The sequence below is a fragment of the Mustela nigripes genome, chromosome 5 (assembly GCF_022355385.1).
Source record: "Mustela nigripes isolate SB6536 chromosome 5, MUSNIG.SB6536, whole genome shotgun sequence".
NCBI classification, from domain to species: domain Eukaryota; kingdom Metazoa; phylum Chordata; class Mammalia; order Carnivora; family Mustelidae; genus Mustela; species Mustela nigripes.
The window spans coordinates 57,257,097-57,278,733 of NC_081561.1; the positions used below are offsets into that span (position 1 = coordinate 57,257,097).

Here is a 21,637-nt window from a genome sequence, read left to right on the forward strand (position 1 = left end):
ATATATATATATATATATATATATATATATATATATATATATATATATACCGAAAGCGTACATATATATATGTGTGTGTATGCTTTCGGTTTTTAAGACTCATGCAAAATTGAAAACAATTTACATAAAATATCATATGTTCTTTGCTGTGTTTATTTGGAAGCAATTCAGATCAATTCCTGTATAAGATGTAGTAGAGCTCAGGAATTTAGATGAGAGAGGAAACCACTCACTCTTTGGAGGTTGATATTAAGGAAGATATCCATGCACCCATACAAAGGACATTAGAGTTCATGGAACAAGAATCTGACTCAGTATAGCATTCTCCATTCTTATGTTCACCACTGCAAGATCATTTCTTTCTTAGAGATGTCCTTAATGACTTGGATACCTCTCCACATCTCTATGGCCTCAGCACTCACTACTACAGCCCATCCCAGCTATATTGCTCAACTTTCTTATAAGTCTCAGAGTAAAAGCTGCTATTGAATCACTGGTCCTTTGTGTCTGGCTTTTTTTCACTTAGTATGAAGTTTTGTTTTTTACAACGATGTTATACATTAATTGATTTTCACATGTTGAATCTCCCTTGCATTCCTGGGATAAATCCTACTTAGTCATGTGGTATAATACATACAATTTTTTATGGAAATAAAATATCCATGTTACATATAGGTATTTATATCCATATAGCATATATCATTTTTTTGTTGCCAGATTCATTTTGCTAGTGTCTTATTAAGGAATTTTAGGAATTTTATATCTATTTTAATAAGGGATACTGATCTGTGGTTTTCTTTTCTTGTGTTTGTCTGGGTTGGGTCTCAGGATAATTCTGGCTTTATAGAATGACTTCAGAAGTATTCACTCCTCATATTTTTTGGAAGGGTTTTGAAGGATTGATGCTAATTATTCTTTAACTCTATGATAGCTTTACCAGTGAAGTGATCTGGTGCTGAGATTTTCTTTGTGAGAAATTTTTGATTAATTTAATCACTCTACTTGTTACAAGTCTATTCAGGCTATATATTTCTTCTTTTTTATTGAAATATAACTGACACATAACATTGTATTAATTTTAGGTGTACAATAGAGTGATTTTTAATAAATATTTTATTTATTTATTTGACAGAAAGATCACAAGTAGGCAGAGAGACAGGCAGAGAGAGAGATGGGAAAGCAGGTTCCCTGCTGAGCAGAGAACCCGATGTGGGGCTCCATCCCAGGACCCTGAGATCATCACCTGAGCCAAAGGCAGAGGCTTAACCCCTGAACCACCCAGGCACCCGGAATATAGTGACTTGATATATGCATATACTATGAAGGGATCACCACAATCAACATCCATTATCACAAAGTTGTAATTTTTTTCCTTGTGATGCAAACTTTTAAGATTTACTTTCTTACCAACTTTCAAATGCTTAATACAGTGTTGTTAACTGGTCACTATTGCTGTACATTACAGACACAGAAAAATAGGGACACTGCACAAATTTCCATGTCATCCTTATGCAGGGGCCATGCTAACCTTCTCTGTATTATTTCACATTTAGTAACACTATCAGTTTTTCCTTGGTCAGTTTTGTAGTTTGTGTCTTTTTAAGGAATTTGTCCATTTCATCTAGGTTATTTAACTTGTTACATATAACTTCATTTTGCTGCCCACAATCTTTTTTATTTCTGGAAAACCACTAGAAAAGCATCTCCCTCAGCCTTGATTTTAAGGCTTCTCTTTTTTCTTGGTCAGTATAGCTAAAGGATTGTCAGTTTCGTTTTCAAAAGAACTAGCTTTTGGTTTGTTCTTTTGGATGTTCTTTTTTGGTTTCATTTTTCTATTCACTATTTCAAGTTTCTCTGTCCTCCTCTTTATTATGTATAATTTATTTCTCTTTATCAGTATTCTTTATTTTGTTCTTTAAACACAATTTTTCTTGAAGTCTTTGACCATATTTAAAAATCTCTTAAAGTCTTTTTTTTTTTGAAGATTTTATTTCTTTATTTGACAGAAATCACAAGTAGGCAGAGAGGCAGGCAGAGAGAGAGAAGGGGAAGCAGGCTCCCTGCTGAGCAGAGAGCCTGATGTGGGGCTCAATCCCAGGACCCTGGGATGAAGGCAGTGGCTTAACCCACTGAGCCACCCAAACCTCTCCCACCCCTTTTTTTAAAGTGAGTCTAACATCTGAATTTTTTCAGGGATAGTTTCTACTGATTGTTTTTTTCCCCTATGTATGGTCTATGTTTTCTTGTTCCATGTATTATTGCACATTTCTCATTGCATGTCTTACATTTTGTTTTGATAACTGGACATTTTAAATAATACAATGTGGCAACACTGGAAGTCAGATTCTCCTGTTTCCTCAGGGTTTATTGCTGTTGCTTCTTGTTATAGCCTTGTTTGTGTATTTGTTTATTGACTTTCATGAACTAATTCAAGAAATTTTGTATGATTATATTATATTTTATATTACTATCATATGTTTCTACATGTGTTTCTGCTTGGTTAGGTTAGTGTTCAGCTAATAGTTGGACAAAGATTTCTTTACACTAAGCACGAATAAGACCTCCATGTTTGCATGTTTGGGATTTTGTTTGCATGTTGGAGGATGCCTTCAATACTCAACTAGGCAGTTGGTAACACTGCCCTAACTTTCACTTCCCACTTGCGTAGAACTTCAAGGTCAGCCATAGGTCAGACCTTAGAGCCTTCTCAGGTCTTTCCTGAGTCTGAATGAGGCCCTGGGCATTGGTGCAGTCCTACACAAGTACATGCATTTTTATATTCCCAGGAATACACTGGACCTTTTGAAGCCACAAGGGCAGCACATTCCCTAGCTCTTCATTTTAATCTTTTTGGTTTGCCTGTTGTTTGTCCAAGCTGTTATCTATTGCCTCTGATAGCTGCTGCAAAGTTAATTATCCTTAAAGGTTCCCAACCAAAACCCCTGGGGGAAAGACTTTTTCTACTGTGTGAGTTCCAAGTCAGGTCAGATAAAGATAGTTTTATAAGTGAGACTCTCAGTCTTATAAGCCAGACAGCTCAAATAATGAGAATTCTCTAGGAATGAGGTCTCGAAGGAGTTCCAATCTTACTCTGTCCCGTCTGGTAACTGCTGAGCTGCTGGTTTGCAGGGTGATTGTAGGCTATTGGTTTTCAAGGCTACTGTGGAGCTATGACGAGAGGGATGGGAATAGGGCAAGTTAAGGTGTCATTAGGTTTGTTCTTCTTAAGAAGATTTAGCCGTTTTTCTTGGATAAACACTCCCTGCACTGCTGCAAGCCTTTGGTTAATTCCTAAAGTCCTGAAAAAAGTTGATATTGACAAATTTTATCAGATTTTTCATTGATTTTTAGAGAGGCACTTTTTGGAGTCCTTACCCTGCCATTTCTGTTAACCTAACCCTGAACCATAAGTTTTAAATTTTCTTTTAGGAAACCTTCCAGATTTATTGTTAACCTTTCATTCACCTGTTTATTTAGGTGTCCGTCAAATATCTTTTTAAGTACTTGTCATGTCAAGGCATCATATGAAATATCAGGGCTATGAGGACGAGTGTATGGTGCCTGCTATCATAGAAGTTCATGAAGGAAGTGCATTTTATAAAAATGAAAACAGATTTAGAAGTTTAGATGTTAGGAGGGAGAAAGGAATATTTACATTGCTTCTTTAGAGATACACACTTGCTGATCAATTCTGTAGGATTTCTGTGCTTGGAACGTTTTTCCTTGTTTTTATTCACCTTTCAGTCAGCTTGAATGTCGTTTCCTCAGATAGGTCTTTTAGGCTTGCCTGTCTGAAGTCACTCTGCTCTTGGTGATTCTCTGACTCACCTCACTATGTCTTTCATAAGAATGATTTTTTTGTTTATTAGTCTATCTATTGATCGATCTCTCTTCTGCCTCCTTCATCAGAACTAGTCTCTCCAGCAGCAGGAACAGTGTCTGTCTCATTTTCTACAGGATCCCCAGCTGTCTGGAACCCATTACTCAACAAGTATTTTCTGAATAAATTTAATGAATAAATAGGAGAATGTATTTTAAAAGACGAATGTCTTAATTTAGCTTTCATTTGCAGTTTTATGACCTATCCCATTAGACAGCTTAGATGAAATGAGTACTTTATGTAAAGAAATTTTTGTTAAGTTTCTGCCCCTAAAGTTTTGAGACAATCAGTAGTCTCAAGTCCAAGAATCCACAAGAATGATAATGAATACTAACATGTCTCTGGGTTTTGAACTCTATAAATCATCTTCTTGATTATTATTTTATTTTATCCATTGATCCTGGATGAAATCTACATTATCAAATTATTTTTGATAATTTGATCTGGCAAAGAATATTTTGCTCTGTTACAGAGTTTTGGGGCATAATTCCTGGAAATTTGCCATTTTGTTTTAAATTTTAGTTTGTAGATCACCACATATTTCAGTTGTCTGTCATAAACCCAAAAACATAGTGCAAATATGGGGGTCAAAATGCCTGCATTCAAATCCAGTCTGAGTCCTTACTACTGGTTAATTTCTTATTCAAGTTACCAATTTCTTTAAGGTTTTTTCCTCTTCAGGCAAGTGGCAAAATAAGAATGCCCATCTCATGGAGTTACTAGGAGAATATAGTAAATATAAAATACCACAATGTCTTTCAGATTGCAATCATTTTATGAATTTTAGCCATGACCAAAACCAATATAACCATATCAGTTATTTGAAATTTTATAATCTTGCCATGCCATGAAATCAGTGACTATTATGACTTTGAATTTTTCTACTTCGAAAAATTAGTCAGTATTGCTTTTCAAAATATAGTTTTCCAGGTCCTTGAATAGCTCAGCCAGTTAAGCCTCCAACTCTTGATTTCAGCTCAGGTGGTGATCTCAGGGCTGTGAGATCAAGCCCCACATTGGACTCCACACTTAACGTGGAGTCTGCTTGAGATTCTGTCTCTCCAACTCTCTCTGTCCATTGCCTCTCTCAGGGGTACACATGAACGTTCTCTCTCGGTCTCTCTAAAATTATATATATACATATGTATTTAAAACACCATAGTTTTCTTGAGTGTTTACAGCAATAGTTGAATTATCTTACATCAGCTGGCCATCCCTTTAAAAAAACTGAATGCATCAGAAATATAGCATGAAGATATTTCTGTCTAATATCATCCTAAGAGGTAGAAATAGTAGCAACAATAATAGCCAACACTTAGGTAGCACTTAGTAAGTCCCAGCCCTGTTCCAAGTGCTTTTCTTATTGACTTCCTTAATCCTTGAATCATCCTCCTAAATGTTATTATTTATGTGCATTTTAAACATGAGGAAAATGATGTGCCTATTTGGTAGCTTACCTGAGACTATACAACTAGTAAGTGATAGAACTATAATTTGAACCAATGTTAGTCTGACTCAGGAGTTAATAATACAAAATATCAAATCTTCTTATTTCAAAATTGTACTCAGAATGTCTGCATTAACATGGTGAGGTCCAGTTTCCAGCTTAATTCCAAGTCACTAACATATTAATCTTCCTAAAGCATACCTCTAGTTACATTGCATGTGTATTCAGAATATATTCCTGGGGGCGCCTGGGTGGCTCAGTGTGTTAAAGCCTCTGCCTTCGGCTCAGGTCATGATTTCAGGGTCCTGGGATCAAGCCCTGCATCAGGCTCTCTGCTCAGCAGGGAACCTGCTTCCCTTCCTCTCGCTCTGCCTGCCTCTCTGCCTACTTGTGATCTCTGTCTGTCAAATGAATAAATAAAATCTTAAAATATATATATATGTATATATTCCTGGACTAAACGTTCATGCCCCTGAGACTGAAACTATAGCCTGATGGTCTGATCCCCCTTTGCAATCTAAGTAAGGTGGCCCCTTGAATACCTTCTAACACTCTCTTCATTTTCTTTCTGTCATGCTACGTGATTTAATTTGGATACCTTCAGAAGACCATACATAAATATACTTGTAGATTAGAAAAAGTATTTTCTAAACTATTTACTTAATACTTGGTTCAGAAAATATGACTACCATGTTCACAACCAAGGTAATTTCTAAAACAAATATAGTTGACAGGAGAATGTAATTTACCCCACCCAAAAAATGGTGACTGATAATAAACACCATAAAAGATAGCTAGTTTGTGGTTGTGTGTAGAATCATCTTTACTTTTTGTGTAACTATGCCTTCTTCTGACCAAGACCACCTGAACACGTGGATCACTAGTTAATCACCTCTGAGACTCTGTTCCATTAATCACAATCCCTTGTTAAGTTCAACTGCTCTCCTGGCTCTTCCCCCTTGATCTGTCAGATCCAGGTAGTCCATACTCAGCAACACCTAGTGACTTCATATCTCAGAATAAAATCTAAAGCCTTCATGTGGCCTTGGAGACTTTTTGTCACATCAATAATCTTGTCTCTGTCACCCTGCCTATTATTTATTTCACCCCAGCCATATCTATCGTTCACTGAACAAATATTTACTGAGCTCCTATTATGTGCCAATAACTATCTTAGGAGTTTGGAGTGCACAAAAAAGAACAACAATCCCTTCTCCTTTGGTGCTTCCATTCTTGTAGGGGAGACAGACAATAAATAAATGTAATGTATAAGTAAACCCTAAAAATATTAGATGGTGACAACACTGTACAGAAAGAAATCATTGCTGAGCAGGGGAACAGGTGGAAGTATTCAAGAGCCAGATAAGAGTGGGTTTCATGGTAGATAAGATCCAGGAAAGCACTTGAAGATGGTTAGGAGTTAGACAAGCAGGTATGCAGAGGAAGAGCTGGTTGGGGTCAGAGACTGCAGGCGGGGCCTCACTGTGTTCTCGTAGAATTCTCTTAGATCAACATCATCAGTGGCATTTTCATGGCATTTTGTCCAGAGAAGAATATGAGCATATTTCTAACAAATGAGAGACAACCTGATTTACTATATTAGGAATATATAAAGAGGAGAGGTCATGGCTTTCATTCCTGTGGACAATTTTCCCTTCTTTTCTTGACAAGCATATGCCTAGTCCTTCCAAGTTTCCATCCTCACAAGAATCTGCTGGAATCATGCCTTCCAGACTTCCATTTTCATTGTCCTTATGCCCCCATAGATGGATATTTCAGATGTAAAAATTTCACTCTGGGACACCTGGGTGTCTCAGTGGGTTAAACGTTCAACTCTGGATTTTGACTCAGGTCACGATCTCAGGGTTGTGAAATCAAGCCCCACACTGGGTCTTGTGCTGGGCATGGAGCTTGCTTAAGATTCTTTCTCTGCCCCGTCCCCCCCCCCCCCCCGTTCTCTCTCTCTCTCTCTCTCCCTTTCTTTAAAAAACAAAATAAAATAAAAATTTACTGCAAGGTGATCGCAGCAGAAAATCCAGGTGGATGTGTGGATATGTCTTCTCTTCCTCTTCTGAGCTCCTCTTACCACCACTGGATATCACTCCCCTTCCCCTCCTGTGGCTCCTCTTACCACCACTGGATATCACTCCCCTTCCCCTCCTGTGCTTCCATTCACTTGCCCAATAACTGACTTTTTCATTTCTTTATTTTCTCCACATTAGTCACTTTGGTTACTCCTTCTATAATTTATCAGCAAAGTTTCTTAGAGGCAGCTGCAGAACCTAAATAGAGCTGATTTAGTGAAAAACCAAATGTATTACCAATTTGTGAGTTCACAGAACATCTAGGAGGGCCAGAATTCCAGGCTTGGAGGATACACAACCTGAAGTCATGCTCCAAATCAGGCTGCAGAGCTAGGGTGGCAAGTGCAACCTTGCCACTGAATGCCAAGTGCATCGTGGCCACAGGCTCAAGACACTAATGACCCTGGTTCCTCAGGAACTTGATCCTGCAAAAAGCACAGTTGCTGCCACCAAACACTCATGCAGTCTACACTTCTTTAGATCACTAACTCTTGATGCGAAGCTTGGGTTGGTTGATCTGACTGGTAGAGTCTTTTCTTCATAGTAATGTCTTCATTCAAGGGTGGCAAAGAAAGCAAGAATCTGGCACTTTTTGGCTAGGTGGTAGGCAAGCTTCTACTGAAACATGGCGTTCAGATATTGCACTGACCAAATTAACAAAATCAGTATGCGTATATATATACCTTTACATATGTACATGAGTATAGGAAATAAGCATATTCTATTACTATATAAATGTATTTTCATAATACATTTATAGTATAAATATAATACATTAGTAGTTTTTTATAAATATAAACACATTAATAAATGTAACTATGTACCCTTATATCTGTATATCTGTGTACATATACACATGCATCCCTTACCTGTTCCCAGGTGAGGTGACCCCTTGCTAACAGATTCCATGCCAGCAGTCAAAGTACAGTTAAGGCTTCTCACCATTCTCAAGAAACTTCATGCTTGTATAAACTATGAATTTTTAAAAATGGAATAATAATTAACTGACACACCTTTGTATTGACCAAAGACAAATGCACATCTTCTTTATTCTGTTTATTGAAAAAGCCACAACTTAGAGTTTATATGTGTTTTGATAAAAAAAAGGGAAGGGTTTTTTTCTGAAGCTCCTTTTCTTCCTTTAGGGTTTTATCTATTCTCAATATAGTGAATGTTGTGCCCATAGAACTGTTCTAAGAAGAAAATTAAGTTCCTCATATTTTTACTTTAACATTAAACCATGTATTATGCCATATTTGGTTTTCTTAAGTATTTGCATTTTAATTTAAGTGTCATTCCATTAACCTGACATGATGGTTTACTTCTCTCCCCTTTTTTATTTTACTTAAGGTGTAGGAATATATATTTAGATGCTTCTTGCATTTTTAGAATCATTATACTTTGTATTTTCAAGATAACTATTAAAGGACTGCTGGATCATACAAGATTAACCAACCCAGCATAAATACTCATATTTATGAGCAAATGAGCAAAAGCAATCTCGGGCATTAACATTTGGGTCCTGTTTAGACTATTATAAAGCAATTTTCCTTTCTAATTCTGGACTCCCATGGTGAATGTCTGCCCACCAGGAGAGGGTCATTTTATCTTAAAAACAAAACAAAAACGCAGTTGAAGTTTTTAGCTGGTTGTATTGGCCCTTCCGACCTATTCTTTTTAATGTAAGGGAGCATTAACTCCTTTTTCATGCAGTTTTACTGTGTGTTTATTTAAAGGAAAAATTAATAAAATTGTATGTTAATGTACAAGGAACCAGATTATTATTTTTTTATTTTTGCTAGAGAGAGAAAGAGCACAGGCATGGGGAGCAGCAGGCAGAGGGAGAAGCAGACTCCCTGCTGAGCAGAGAGCCCAATGTGGGACTCCATCAGGACCCCGGAATTATAATCTGAGCCAAAGGCAGCTGCCTAACTGTCTGAGCCATCCAGCTGTCCCTACAAGGAGCCAGATTAGTTAATAGAACTGCATCTATGTAGAAATGATCCCTGTTTTATATAAAGTTATCATTTGTGCATCATTAAAGGTACATTACCAAATCTCCATTGGATTTAAGTCAGGAACTTGATTCATGAGTTTCAATTGGGCCACTCACTAACAGTGTGACTGTATACAGGAGAAAATTTACTCATTGCCAACCATTGTTTTCTGGCTCCCTTGTGTTCTGATTTACCAGCAATCCTGACTGGAGACATACTGACATTAACACTGTCTGAGTGGCCAGATGCTATTACATGATGGCATTGACTTACATGGCCACACTTACCACACATTGGTGAGAAAAGAGTCTGTCTCTGCTCCTAATTATAAACAAGGATAAAAACTAGCAGAGTGAGAAATGAAGTTCGGAACGTATGGTGACGTCCTAGGCAAAGTCCATGTTGTTTGTATTATTTTAATTAGTTTGTATTATTTTTAACTAGTTTTACTTCCTTGCATTTAAACATTTTCATTTATTCTTGAAACCCTACCTATAGTCACTTCTTACCTATATTATAATTTGTATACAACTTCCCTCCACTTGAATATGTGTCGATACCATCTTGCCAACCAATAACAACATTCTTGGAGGACTCCATCCTGGCATATTAAAGACCTGAGTCCCTCCTGCTAACCGAAGAAGCTCACTTCCTTATCCCCTCTGCAACCTGCCAGGGCTTGGTGGTTGATAGCCAAAGTTGCATCTGTGATAGATTCCTAGCCCTCTGTGACCCAAAATATTGAGAAAAGTGATCGAATAGCAGAGCCAAGGACACTTGGATGGAGTCATGAACAGAGGAAAATTATTAAAAAATTTCTCTTCTGGGGCACCTGGGTGGCTCAGTGGGTTAAAGCCTCTGCCTTCGGCTCAGGTCATGATCTCAGGATCCTGGGATCGAGCCCCGCATCGGGCTCTCTGCTCAGCGGGGAGCCTGCTTCCTCCTCTCTCTCTCTCTCTCTCTCTCTCTCTCTCCCTCTGCCTGCCTCTCTGCCTACTTGTGATCTCCGTCTATCAAATAAATAAACAAAATCTTTTAAAAAAAAAGAAATTTCTCTCCACTCCTACTGGTTGCCTTTCATTATGAACTCAACATGGAGGTTTGGGAGGCTATAACATTATACAGGAAATTTCTTGCATAGTCTTGTTTTCCTTTGCTAGTCCAGCTATTTAAATACTGAAGGGGCCCAGCAAACATTCAGTTATGCTGGAGCTTCTCACAAACTGCTTTTCATTCATCAGTCTTGAAGATCATACATCGATTACCTAAGGAAGAATTTATTAATGCAGGACATTCCATCTGGAACTGTTCTATTCCACTCTAAATATAGAATTTTCTTTTCTTCTTTTCCTTTGACCTTACAGACAAGATGGTATCCCTTTAGAATGCACAACTTTTTACTCTCCAATCCACTACCTGAGCCATGAAGGCCAATGTGAGACATGCCCTTAAGATTTCTATCCCATGAGAGATTTCCCAGGTGCCTGTTTCCACCAGCATTTTTTGCCTTTCATACCTGATGTGTGTCTTCTGATACAACTCGGGAAATTATGTGTGAAGTCATTCTTTTACTGCCTCACTTCAACAAGCTAAGAGAGATCCCTCGGATAGCTATAGATCATTTGATATCCTGTTCAAATTTACAAGCTTGGAGACAGATCCTGTGGCGCTCCTCATTTTATTAAGTCTTCTGTTATCTCACTCAGTGGGCACTGTTCATCTGCTTTATTTATCCTCTACATTTTTCATTCTGACATGGCTCTTTTTTCAGCATGTTCTGTCAGGTTATTATTCAGGCATTTTGATAATCTTTCCTTCCCTTTAGAAAATACTTAGGTAAAGGCCTTGAGGTTGGGTTGATGTGTCTCCAGAGAACACCTAAAAATTCAGAATCATTAGGTAGAGTTAATAAATAAAGGGTATTTCTAGGTCAAAGTATATTTAACATTTTATTATCTGCCTATTGTTGTCTTCTGGAAGCAATCTCTCTCCCTCGTGTTTATTATCAATTGGACTATGTCCTTTATTCCTTGAAAAAGTCACTGTAATTATAAAGCAGGCTTCATTTCATATTCCAGTAAATGGAGAAACCAATAACCTGTTTTCAATATATGAAAGAAATATTTCTGAAAATAGCACAAAGTATTATTTTTTCAGAGAGAATCTTATATGGATGACTTGGTGTAATGACCTTAAACTTTTCTCGAAATGATAGAATGGGATTTGGGATATTATTATACATGTATGTCTTGGAAGAAAGGGTGGGGTGGAGGGTCGGTCTGTGGGTTATCAACTCCTGATCTTCCATCAGTAATAATAACCTGTTCTAAGCAACATTGCATTCCTTGGTGCCTTTTTTTTTCTTTTTTTCCTTTTTTAAGATTTTATTTATTTATTTTAGAGAGAAAGCATGAGCAGCAGGGAGGAGCTGAGAGAGAGAGGGATAAGCAGACTCCCCACAGAGTATGGAGCCCCATGTGGGGCTTAATCTCACGACTCTGAGAATATGACCTGAGCTGAGATCAAGAGTCAGATGCTTAAGGGACTGCGCACCCCAGGGGCCCCTCCTTGCTCTCTTTCTCAGTCCATTGCTATCACTACCTCCTTCAGAGAGACTCAGTCTGTGGTTATAAATGCCAAACTGAAGTCACCGAGCAGAGGTTACTTCTAAAAGGTTAGTGCTTATACTGTTTCAACTGATGTCAGCCCAAGTACCTTGAACTGGTTATCCACCCCAGAGCAAAATTCTAAGAGCTTCTGCTGATTGCAGCTTGGTACCAGAGTCTTTAGGAAAAACACAGTGCAGTGAAGCCCTGCAAGGAACAGCACTTTTTTTTCATAGAGAAGAGACCGCAAACTCAGCTTCGGTAGTGGGTGTTGGTCCTCCAGCTTACCCCTCTTATTCCTCAGTGGAAAGGACGCTATGCCCTCTCCCCTTGGAAGGACAGATAGAACAGTGGGGTTGGCCAGATGCCATAAGATGCACATGCTTTAAGCTGAGACAAGGGGGCATTCACTGCACCTGATACAAGGAGGGATAGTCCCACACAAGGCAGTAAGACCAGCACAGGCCTCGTGGGCGCTGTATTTCCTGGTGATCAGCGCTCCAGGCTCAAGGCCCCTTTTTAGGCAGCTGAGTTGGAGTCCAAAGACTGGATGCATGAGTCTGGCTTTCCCCATGATAGGAACATGTCTTTTTTATAATAAAATTTCATCTTAAATCCCTCAGATGCCAAAAAGTCATGTCTACCCCTAGAAAAATCAGAAGAACCAGAGCTGGAGGTTCCAAAATCACTGAGGGTTTGAAAGAAGCTGGGGCTGTAAGGGGAGAGTGAACTGTGGTTTGCTAGCCTCTAGTGATGCCCAGAAATCCCCCGGTGCTCACATTCCCACAATCTGTGGGCAGTCTCTCAGCTGCTTCTTTGGTTTCACATCTGTATCCACTACCAATGCCTTAAACTGCCTGTTTGTTCTTTTTTTTAAAGGTTTCCATTTAATTTTACATCTGTCCTTCCTATTCATTTAAGTGGTATTTGTCTTGTATAAAGAAATTGGGTTAGGACATGACCTATATAGAGGAATTAGCATGTTTTATAGAGATATAGTTTTAAACCAAACAACCTAAATAAAGAGAAAAGGCACACATGTTCCTGGACAGATAGGTTTAATGTCATGAAAATGCCAACCCTTTACAAGTCAGTATATATTTAATCAATTTTAGTGAGAATTCCGATGGATTTGGGGTGGGGAAAACTAACTAAATGGCTTAAATATTTTTTTATTTAAAATATAAACTAAAACAAGTAAATAAAAAGAAAAATTAGTGGAAATATAAATTAGTAAGACTAGATTTGTCCTATCAGATATTAAAATGTATTATAAAGCTTCTGTAACAAAAGTTGGTACAGGAAAAACAACAGATGAGCACAACCCTTATTTATTTACCTTTTACCAACAAGCAAACTCATGATATTTTCTTTCAAGACTAAAAAAAAAATTATAGGAAGAAAACCATTTTTAAAATTCTGTTTCACATTCTTGAGGCAATAGTTTCAACTATCAACATTTGTGGGGCCCCTGGGTGGCTCAATTGCTTGAGGTCTGACTTTTGATTTAAGTTGAGGTCAGGATCTCACCTTCGTGGGGGTAGAGCCACACATCAGGCTCTATGCTGGCCATGAAGCCATTTGGGATTCTCTCTCTCCCTCTGCGCCTGCCCCCACATCACGCTCTCTCTTTCTCACTTGCTCTTTTAAAAAGCTATCAACATTTGCAGTGAATTAATAGTCTAGAAACCTGCAGTCACTGGAGAGACTATACCTATCAAGAATTCATAGGAAACTGCAGTGAGCTAAAAACACCTAACTTTGTAGCTACCACATACTTCATCATCTTTCATCTACTCTCATCTCGCCCTTTTGTTTTCTATTAATTTAATATCTTACCGAGTTTTGTCTCACAGAACATGTACAGTAAGGTCCATGTGCAAGAAAGAAAGACCCAAAGACTTTTTTTTTTTTCCTCAAAGACATATTGGAGAGATAACATAGAATACTGATTTTTTTTTAAGATTTTTTATTTATTTATTTGACAGAGAGAGATCACAAGTAGGCAGAGAGGCAGGCAGAGAGAGAAAGAGAGGAGGAAGCAGGCTCCCTGCTGAGCAGAGAGCCTGATGCGGGATTCGATCCCAGGACCCTGAGATCATGACCTGAGCCGAAGGCAGCGGCTTAACCCACTGAGCCACCCAGGCGCCCCTAGAATACTGATTTTTAAGTCAAATTTTTGCAGGGTCTCAGCGCAATAAGCTTACAGTTTACTTGGTATGGGAATGCAAGCCTTCTATTTTCAAGAAGGGTAGAAATATCTTATCTTTTGTGTATGTTTTCTCACTTCTGGAGCTTTTCTGCATGGTCCTCCCTCTGTAGTTCTTTCTTCATATTCCAAAGGTTTCTGAGATAACTGAAGGAGGCAACGGGATAGAACTGACCTCGAGGGAGCTCTTCTACATTTTCCTTAATTCATTATCTTTTTCTTTTCCTGTGTGTGTGTAAAATCATATTTATTCCCTAATGACTTTAGGACCCCCAATAAACTCCCATTCTATATCATCAGATGCCATAAATCCAGAGTCACCCCCTACTACATGGACAAGGATCTGAGCTTTCTCCCAGACGGAGGAGAAAGAGGCAAGAAGGTAGGAGAGGAAAAGGGGGGGAGGAAGGATTAGAGATTGGAAGACTGTCATGGTGAGATAGGTCCTTAACTCAGATCTCTCACACAAGGGAACCCCTGATTTGTTTCTCAGGTCCCACTACCCGCTGACCTTTCTCCATCACTCTCTCTTCTTAAAAGTAAAACAGTCTTTCCCTTTCTCAACACACTCTTTGACTCTCCTTTATTCCTTTCACATCTGCTCTAGAAATTCATTTAAATTGATTTTTTTTTCCCTGTTTACAGACATTTGGCTGTGGTGTGCTCGTGTCCTACTGATATCAGTGGGGCCTGGTCTTGGGGCTCATACTACCTGAAAAGGTCTAGCCCCCAATACAATCCACCACATTAGGGAAAATCTGGGTCTTGCTTTGCAAAATAGTTAAGTACCTCAAAATTTGCTTCTTGCTTAAACAACTTCGCTCTGTAACCTTGCTTACTCTCTAATTCTTTTCATCATTTCCTCTTTCCATCCTTGCTACCCCTTGTTTCTCAGTTCTGGTCTATGCCTGTCCTAGACCTTTCTCTCACTATCTCTCAGTCCTCAGGAATAGAGGGAGGTACATATTTGGGGATGGGAAAGGTCATTGGAATCTTTATCCAAAATTAAAAATTAATTTTCCTTTCCAATAATCAGGAGTCATAATACATCTTTTTAAATGTAGAAAGTGATTGCTTTCCCCATTTGGGAGACAGGCCAACAAACAAATCTTCATCTCACTAAAAATTTCCAGAAATCTGTAACTAGCACATTCTTACGACCTGTTACTGTTATAGGGTCATCTGATATATAAAACCTGTTATAAATAGTATTATCTATTTCAGGACATTTTATCCACTCTTACTCGCTCTATTTGAGATGTGCTAACTTTTCCCAGTGAATATAGGTTTCTCCTGGGAAGACAGCAGCAATTTTGTAAATAAGAAATTATTGCTGGAATAAATTAGAGGCTAAAAATTGAAATTTTGAACATTGTTTATCCTATGAAGTTTTTAAAATTCCTGAAGTGAAGGAGTAGATGTAAGATACTTCTTTCCCCCTCTGGAATATTGTAAATTATTTATTAGTTCTCTTTAGCTTTGTCTCTTTTCTCTAAAAACTGATTTTTTTACCCCCAGGAGCTTATCTTGAGGTCCCTGGTTGAGAAAACATGCCAGAAAGCTGGTTTCTTGCCCTTATTTTCTGTCAGCAATTGATGTCAGTGCTATATTATTTTCGAGTAGAAGTTTTAGAACTGCGATATTCCTTTCAAAGCGGTTATATAATTTCCCTAAATAAGATGAAAGTAAATGCTAGCTTTGATTTTTCTTTTTAAACAAATTATTATAAAATTTGGGAAGCAAATGTCTTGGTCACGCTTCAGTGGGAATCGTTGCTCAAGGTTATGACATCAGTTCCTTTATTTTTCAACTTCTGCCTCATGTCCTTCTATCCTAGGCTCATTGTCCTTTATGCGTGCTGTGACCTTTTGTACACACCTGAGCTTCAGATAGCTTAAGCAGGCTGCTCCATGACTATGAAAAGGCAGCGGTTTGTGAGGATCTCCTAGCATAGAGAGGCAAACAGAACTGGGAATCCATGCTTTCAAAAGTAAAGGAAGAGGTGCTGGAATGCGCAGGGATATACTCTGCATTTCAGTGGGAGCTGACAATCTGCTCTTCATCATCTTGCTGTGGGTCCCTGGATGGTCAACACACCTATTTTTCACTGTGGAGGAGCACGGGGCCTCCTCAGTATTCACCCCGCACTTTGCAAGCCCACCTTCTGATTCAGACTCCTCAGATTTATGTCTTGAAAGGTCTGAATGACTCAGCAAATGCCTACTGTTCCCCTCTTTTCCATCCAAACAGGGATTATTTCCCCAAAATTGTTAGTTAAATCTTTATGTAATGTTGTTCCTGGGCTATAGATAGATAATTTTTATATTTTATATACTTTGTCACTTACTGTTTCCAGGTGCACCTGAGTGTGTTGGTGTGTGTGTGTAAGGAGAAGAAGCTTGGAATATTAAGGAACCAGAGGAGCTACAAAGAACAACTGACTTCAGTGATCCTATTTGAGTCATGTTCCTTTTTTAAAGTCCAAGAAATCATAGTTTTATGATTAAGTTTGGAATTTAAGTTGCTTTTCTCTCTGCCTGAGTGAGTCCCACTCAAGCATGGAGGCTTAGCCAAAAGCCCAGCCGTAGGCAAGTGGGGACGAGCATCTCCAGCGCTTGCCTCCTCTCTTGTGAAGCTAATATTATTGTCATTTATAAAAAGATAGTATTTTGTGTCCTTGTGTCCAAAGTCCTTCAGGGCTGTGTCTTTCTCGTTCCTTTCTTCTCTTTCTCCTCTTAAGGGAAGTGGTGGGTCGCGGTAAACAGGGACAGAGATTTGAAGGCAGCTCTGACACATTCAAGCTTGTCTCCTGGGGCACATTATCTCTGAGGCTTGATAGCGGGCAGGTAGACTGTCTATAAATTAGTATTACTCTCCTCCTACCTGTTAGAGCACCTGTGCTTGGGCTGGCACGTAACAGATAGGAAGCAAATATTATGTTGAGTGAATTACCGGCTAACATAATAGAATTCCAGTATAACACATGATTAATACGTATGGTTGATTGTGTTGTAACATGCTTGCCACCATGCCTATGGAATCCCCAAACCATCTATATTTTAGCAATGTTTTATTGTTTCTGAATACAAAATCATCCTTTCTTTTGTTTGGTTTCAAATAACCTAAGATGTGGTTTGACCTTTATTGCATTTATGCCAAGACTTAAACAGATGGTTTCTGAATTTTACCCCCAGTCACCCATAGCTTCTTCCCTGGTTGTCTTCTGTTCTGGTCCCATTCCCCATTAGGCTCTAGCTCTTTTGATGATTACCTTGGCAATCTTCCAATGGAGCCATCTATTTTTAGAGTCAAAATGCTGGGAGAGCAAACCACAGAGGTGCATTGAAATATGCACAGTATGGGTACAGAAACATTTCTAAGAGTTATAATAAGAAAAGTCTTTAACCTAAAGCTGTTGTTTGAAAACTTAGCATATTTCCTTTGCTTTTCCTTTGTCTAGTCTCATAATACTACCTTGTTTGTTCAACATCACACTGGGATGTGAAAACTAAAAATATTTTATCAGAACATCTATTTTCCAAGGGTACTCTGTATCTCTCATACATTTTGTTTTTTAAAAAATATTAGATAACACAATTTAGTTGATAAAAACAAAGGTTATTTAACACTTCATGAAATGGACAGTCTCCTTTTCGCAAAATGGAGTGGGAGGTAGGAAAGTTTTATATGATAAGGAATAAAGAAAAAGGAAGAGACAAATAGAAAATATTGGCTGGGGCCACATTATCAACCTTGTTTAGAGTGAAAAGAAACAAGAAAATAATAAATATAGAGCCCAGACGTGACTTGGCATGGGCCAGCTGAAGCAATGGGTGTTTCTGGTCAAGTGGAACATTTACAGGGACATGAAAGCTATCTGAGTGTCTGATATAGCCCGCTGAGCAGGAGTGCCTTCTTCTTGGACCTAGAAAGTTCTTTCAACAACTTATATATCATATAAGACTTTAAATATTATTTTGAACTCAAAACAAACCTTTGTTTCTGTTATATAATATAAAACACTTTTTGCATTTTATAATTCAATTAGTTTAATAAGGATACTTAATTTTATTTATTTATTTATTTACTTACTTATTTATTAAAGGAGCTCAGACACTTCACTATTCTTGGAGTTCAAACTGTTTAGGCTGAAATTATGCCTGTCTTATGTAGGTCAAAGTAGGTCACTTTGGAGTCCTAGAGTTCTGATTTTAAACACAAATCTTGGCCCTTGGTAGTCATCTATCCTTGATCAAGTAGAAAAATATTTATTTTCTGTATCTCATAGCTGCAGTAAAACAGAAAAAAAAAAAAAAAAGGAGAGATTGTCCAATGCAGATTCTCTAAATAGATTTTCATAGAGAAAATAATTTTTTCAATGAAGATTTAAAATCTAAAATGTAGGTCACTGCTGATTTATTTGTAGCTTTCATTTGTGAAAGCCCTCACTTACTGGGGCCATCTTGGTTTTCAAGATAAAAGTGAAATTGGTCCTAATCACTTCCCAGCATTCTAGGAATCCTTGGAGGGAGGAATGGGGGAGGCAGAAGAGGTAGAGGCTTGTATATCATATAGTTTTCTCTTGACTCCTGGCTTTTGCCTTTGCTGATTTCTCATTTCCTTCTCTCTTTTGCTTTCTGCATATTTTGCCCCTTTTTGGTATTGCATTGCCTCACTGGACATCACAAGATTTCTATTTCCCTAAGTGTTAACTTAAGACAATGTTTTAGAAAACTTTTCAAAATACTAAAAATATGGAACAAGGGAAGAGAAAAATATGTTGCAGCCAGAAACAACTTAAAATTGAGTATTGACATCAAGTTGAATATTCTATTCTCAAAAGTCTTGTCTGTCTTGGGGTTCCAGGGTGGTCCAGAAGGTTAAGCATTTGCCTTCAGCTCAGGTCATGATCCCGGGATTCTGGGATACAGTCCCATGTCAGGCTCCCTGCTCAGTGGGGAGCCTGCTTCTGTCTCTCCTTCTGCTGCTCCCCCTGCTTGTTCTCTCTCGCTCTCTCTGTCAAATAAATAAATAAAATCTAAAGAAAAAAAAAAGTCTTACCTGCCATTGCTCTTCCTTGGCCTCCTATTGGGTAATCAGTTAGGTGCTATGTAACTGGGTCCCTTCTCTTCTCTCAAGTCTCTAGACTTGTCTTACTTGCCTTGAAGATTCCAGCAATTCCAAGTTCCTTCTCACTTCCTGTGCAGTGCCAGGGACTCTCCCTTTGTCTCACCAAGGACATTCAGATTGTGTCGTCTGATGCTCATCTCACTTTTGAGTTCTAAGATAGACGCGTGAACAAACATGGAAATGCCAGTATGGTTTGTGTGCTAGTGGACAAATAGATGAAACAGGACCTGCTTTCAGTATTTCTTTTCTGTGTCTGCTTTACTTTGCTTTCAAGGGCTTTTCCTTTTGGTACAATGTGTTCTCTACTTGTCCTTTTGTTTGGCACTCAAGAAATTTTTATACTGCAGGGAAAATGCACCAGTGTGAATATCAAGATGACTGGGAGGCAAATTATAAAGTGAGGAAAAGTTCATTACATTAGGGAGGTGGAGAACGAGAACTGAACCACAGTTTTTTCTTACATAGACCAATTTTAAAAAAGAGTAAATAGGGAAGTATCAGAAAATTGTTTTCCTTAACATTACTGTGTCCATGTGCCCTCTGTTTATGAATGTGATTTAGAGGCCATTACAGTACAGTATGTTTTTTAAAGATTTTATTTATTTATTTGACAGAGAGAGAGACAAGCAGAGGAAGTGGCAGACAGTGGGAAAAGAGAAGCAGGCTCTCCACTGAGCAGGGAACTTGATGTGGGGCTTAGTCCCAGGACTGTGGGATCATGACCTGGGCTGAAGGCAGACGCCTACCTGACTGAGGCACCCAGGCACCCCAGTATATTTTAAACAAAGACATTTCTTTTCCTAAGAGACAGTTTATATTTTCTGTGCAAAGTAGCCATAGACTACAGGATTATTCAGATTCTTTGCTAACCATTGTCCAGTTGACTTAGTTATATAAAAGATATGTATAATAGAGATCACAGAGAATTTATAGTACTAGAATTAAATCTGGACTTCTGAGCAAAAGGAAGTACACTGAGGAGCAAACCAGCATGTTAGTCAGGAATTGATGCCGGTTAGTCAGCAATTGACAAGCTTTTTCTATATTATTCCATATATTAATTTTTTCAGGCTCTATGGAACATAAGGTCTCTGTCACCACTACTCCACTCTGCCATTTTAATGTGAAAACAGCCCTAGACGATATATAAACAAACGAGTGTTGCTGTCTTCCAATAAAACTTTATTTGCAAAAATAGATGACAAGATGCATTTGGCCAGGCCAGCCTGTGCCTTTTTTCTGGCCTTATAAAAGGGAGAAGAAAAACAGAACATGAATATATGGCTATGTGTAAGCTCAAGTCAATGACCTCCAGAAGGTGCATTGGCATTTTTGTTAAGACGAAGATAGCATCTTTGTAGCTATAAAAATGATAAAATTTTGTGCCGCTGCAACATCTTCCTAGGAACAACGCAAAAGGCAAGGGAAGCAAGGGAAAAAATGAACTATTGGGATTTCATCAAGATCAAAAGCTTTTGCACAGCAAAGGAAACAGTTAACAAAATCAAAAGACAACTGACAGAATGGGAGAAGATATTTGCAAAGGACATATCAGATAAAGGACTAGTGTCCAGAATCTATAAAGAACTTAGCAAACTCAACACCCGAAGAACAAATAATCCAATCAAGAAATGGGCAGAGGACATGAACAGACATTTCTGCAAAGAAGACATCCAGATGGCCAACAGACACATGAAAAAGTGCTCCATATCACTCGGCATCAGGGAAATACAAATCAAAACCACAATGAGATATCACCTCACACCAGTCAGAATGGCTAAAATCAACAAGTCAGGAAATGACAGATGCTGGCGAGGATGCAGAGAAAGGGGAACCGTCCTACACTGTTGGTGGGAATGCAAGCTGGTGCAGCCACTCTGGAAAACAGCATGGAGGTTCCTCAAAATGTTGAAAATAGAACTGCCCTATGACCCAGCAATTGCACTATTGGGTATTTACCCTAAAGATACAAACGTAGTGATCCAAAGGGGCACGTGCACCCGAATGTTTATAGCAGCAATGTCCACAATAGCCAAACTATGGAAAGAACCTAGATGTCCATCAACAGATGAATGGATCAAGAAGATGTGGTATATATACACAATGGAATACTATGCAGCCATCAAAAGAAATGAAATCTTGCCATTTACGACAACATGGATGGAACTAGAGCGTATCATGCTTAGCGAAATAAGTCAAGCAGAGAAAGACAACTATCATATGATCTCCCTGATATGAGGAAGTGGTGATGCAACATGGGGGCTTAAGTGGGTATGAGAAGAAT

The 21,637-nt window shown here is 38.4% G+C and overlaps 1 protein-coding gene and 1 non-coding gene across 9 annotated transcripts in view; one reads left to right on the plus strand and one right to left on the minus strand.

Moving 5' to 3' along the window:
- LOC132017992 (24-hydroxycholesterol 7-alpha-hydroxylase) overlaps window positions 1-21,637 on the plus strand; it is a 90,012-nt gene that overhangs the window by 32,704 nt on the left and 35,671 nt on the right. Inside the window, exon 8 of one of the 8 annotated variants that reach the window (XM_059400318.1) lies at window positions 20,424-20,882. The exons of the other annotated variants lie outside the window; for them this stretch is intronic. Within the exon in view, the coding sequence (XP_059256301.1) occupies window positions 20,424-20,503 (80 nt within the window). The 3' untranslated portion in view covers window positions 20,504-20,882. Of the gene's footprint in view, window positions 1-20,423; window positions 20,883-21,637 lie in introns of those variants that run through there. 8 annotated transcript variants of the gene reach the window in all.
- LOC132018842 (U6 spliceosomal RNA) lies at window positions 1,471-1,580 on the minus strand. Its single transcript, XR_009404622.1, has one exon. It is a non-coding gene; the product is annotated as a U6 spliceosomal RNA (small nuclear RNA).